General features: G+C 40.0%; 1 protein-coding gene across 1 annotated transcript; it reads right to left on the reverse strand.

Annotated features, from left to right (window-relative positions):
* Window positions 1-1,548: 1,548 nt before the first annotated feature.
* Window positions 1,549-2,815, reverse strand: LOC130722807 (uncharacterized). Its single transcript, XM_057573659.1, has one exon. The coding sequence runs from the start codon at window positions 2,664-2,666 to the stop codon at window positions 1,746-1,748; it is 921 nt and encodes a 306-aa protein (XP_057429642.1). The 5' UTR covers window positions 2,667-2,815; the 3' UTR covers window positions 1,549-1,745.
* Window positions 2,816-3,649: the final 834 nt, after the last annotated feature.

Consider the following 3,649-nt stretch of genomic DNA (forward strand, 5'->3'; position numbering starts at 1 on the left):
ATCATTGTTCGTTAATTTGAGATGCCTTATCAAGTGTTAACCAACCTGAGCTACCTGTGCTTAATCACACAAAAGCAAACAATGGGAATATTAACTAGTCCAGTCAGCTTCGGAACATTTTAATTTTACAGGGTCCTAATAAACAGGTGTTTTCAAGTATTTATCATACAATTAGTGAAGCATTACCACTTAAAGGGTTAATATTTAGAACATTTCCTTCATTTCCACTTTTAAATTGGATTTCTGAAGTCTTTTCAGTATCCAAGGTTGACTCCTCCTAGTTCCAAACCAATGATATTGTTCATTTTCATTATTATTTATAGTCTAAACCCCAGGCCAATATCATACATACTTTGATGTAATCAGTCACAAGAATATAGTATTTGAACCAGAGGAAACTCTAACTGCAAAGGAAATTAGTTTCGTTTAGCAAAACACAAGAAATTACTCACAGGTTACAGTATAAATACGCATCTACATTCTCTTATTGTATATCTAAACATCTAGAATAAAACAGACAACACCAAATAAAAAGAACAAAACTCAATTATACAGTAGAGGGGAATCCAGCATCATGCAACCGCTATTGTGATAACCAAGTTGACTCAACAACAAATAGTTTCAATGACTTGCAGAAATCAGGAAAGCTATATCATAAGATTCAGCAAATGCAGTGCTGTTCACAGCACATGTATGGACTAGTCAAAAAGAGGAAAATAGAAACAGGAAGCAACAAGAATCGTGTAAGCAGGACAAAGAGACGTGCACAAACATGAGGTTAGAAAGTTAGCAAAGAGATGGTCATTTAGAGTTTGAAAATGAGGCTAGAAAGTTAGAATAGAGATTGTTTACGCAGATACTCTCAAGGCGAGTTAAATAAAAGATTGACCAAATGCTGGACCCAAGAGCTGGTGTGTGATGGTGCTTTTGTGTTCTCGACCCCATTCTTATTAGCTCCCCCCTCCAAACATCCCAGGAAGATCTAAAGGCCTCATCATTAATGTGTACAACGCTGACTTGCTTCATGATTAGTATGCTTATTATCATTTATAGAAGGAATACAAGGATCCAACCTAAACATTGGCCTAAGATCGAACATTCAGCCCAAGTAAGAATCGAGTGTGAAGCCTAGGAGGATTTAGGTCCAACTAGGAGATCATCCCTAAGAAACATGCGAGGCTACACAGCTCCCAAGCCTCGAGCTACTATGCGAGTAGGGCTTGTAAATATAATCCAAGAATTTGAATAATTCAAAAGTCGGACATGCCAACGGAAATCCATGTTAGAGACCTAGGAGGGTATGACAACCACGCAAGCAAAGCATGTAGCAGCAAATGCTTAAATTAAGGTGAATGGCATAACAAGAAAGGAGTGGAACACAAATGTGGTAAATTAAAACAATTAAAAGATGTTCAAGGGAAGAACTAATTTATCATCAAGATTGGTGGCACAACAAATAAAGCAAAGTTATACAGATAAATCCTCATAATGCATATGAACCCTCAACAACATAGTTACATTATAATCTAGAAACTTCAAAACAAACTATACTAAATGAAGAAATTAGATACACACTTAAAATGCATGGAGTCATACATACTTGAAAGGACCAAAAGTCAGAATTTCATACATAAAATGAAAAACTACAACATGATCTTTTTGTACAACATGATTCCAAACAAACTAGGAGAAGGCGGCAGAGATAAACTACAGAAAGGAAAACGTGACTGCATTGGACAAACATCTCAATGATTAGTGGCATTACCATTCATACCATGCTCGACAACAACAACTCCCTTCTGGCTCCCTACATTGCCATCCTTAATGTCTTCATCATCAGAATCCAATGTGAAGGTAGCTGAATTCTCCAAAGACTGCATCTCAGCTCCAAGCGGCGTGTACCTCGAAGCTTCAGGGTGAACCGGACCTCCATTCCTCCCACAAAAGACAGAGTACGAGGCAACCATAACCATGACCATAAGAGCAAGGTGGCAATTGAACTGAAGCGTGGCAATAGCCCTAGCCCTGTGATACTCAGGGTGTCCCTTGCACCTCAAGGTGTAGTTCCCTCTACTCACTCCATGCAAAGAACACCCTTCAGCTACCCAATTTGAGAACAGTGAAAACCCCATCTGAACAAACCACGTTCCTTGAAGATTCAACCCAACCCCACGTGATAATTTCGCAACATTATTCGTTTCCTGAGAAGATACCAGCTCTAGAACGGTGGAGAAAACGCATACCCCGATGGGCACGAGCAAGAGATCATAGTAGCGATTCTCAACCCCGCTGGGATCTTTCCTCTGAAGGTAGAACAAGAGAAACTCCTCCGCGAAGCCGAAGGCGACGACCATACCCAGTAACCGTGAGGGGAGAGGGACTAAGAGGGCTAGAACTGAGTATAGGAGGAAGATCAAAGCGATGGCGAGGACCTGGAATTGAAGGGCGGTGCCAACGGCGTCGTTTGACTTGTGAGCGTCGAAGATAGAAACCAGAGAGTTGAGGATGATGAAGGAGGAGAAGATGGCGATGGAGATGAAAAAGGGTGATCGGTGGTTTTTCTTGGTTTTGGAATCTGGATTGGAGGTAGAAGAAGCGCCGAGGGATTCGAGAGCTCCGATGAGGATGAAGCCACCGCCGGCGAAGGCGAAGGAGAGGAGTTCCATCGTTAGCAGAATCGGAAGGGGATCTTAGCAGGAATTTTCGATCTCAGCGGTGGAGGAAGATGACGATGAAGGTGGGGATCGGTGTTTTGTACTCGAGCTTGGGTCAACTGTCAAATTCAGCGGCTTCAAAAAGCTAGGCAGGACTTGACCAAAAAAATTCTTCAAGCAGGTGAAATGGAATATATATGCTCCAAAAATTTATATTTACTACTTGTCAAATTAGTAAAAAAAAAATACATCTTCCACGAATTAATCCATCGGTCTCCTCAATCCATATGTCCCTTAGCTCTTAAGATTGAATGAATTGTAATTTCGATTGTTAGGGTACTAGGTCGTCCATATGATTTGTATAAGTATGACTTTCTTGATAGGTTGTCCGCCCCGGCCAACCTAAGACAATGTCACCAAGACTTCTTGACATGTAGCCTTGGAGTGTTGCGAGCGTCGAGTCGTTTGATAATTGTTTCGATTGGGTAATTAATGGTGCGTCAGAATTTTAGCATGCTAACCAGTTTCACACAGTTGATCAAGCTTATTATGAAGGAAGATGTCTATGTTTATTCCCCTATATCTTACCATATGCCTCCTGGATATCTTGCCGACAACATTAATGTAACTGCTCGACCTACATTCCCACTTGAGCAAAATTGCACGATTCTTGCTTCTCAAATAATTGTGATTACTTGACTCCCCTCACCGCATAATTATAATTATTCGGGCTTATATTTTCATTTGAAAGCCTCCGGATTGAGTTCTTCCTCTTTGTAAAGGCATGTTCAACTTACCAAAAGAATCCTAAAGCATTCTTGTTGCCTTGCCCACTAATATCCTAGGGTTTTTTAATGAACATAATTATCACCTTTCAGAAACTAAGTTAATTCCTTTTCATTTTCACAAACTATTTTACTTATATTCATTTCCAAGAATTAAAGTGATTGACATCATATCTTTCAATGATCAAAATGACTAACCGATTATAGAGT

The sequence above is a fragment of the Lotus japonicus genome, chromosome 1, assembly GCF_012489685.1.
Source record: "Lotus japonicus ecotype B-129 chromosome 1, LjGifu_v1.2".
Classification (NCBI taxonomy): domain Eukaryota; kingdom Viridiplantae; phylum Streptophyta; class Magnoliopsida; order Fabales; family Fabaceae; genus Lotus; species Lotus japonicus.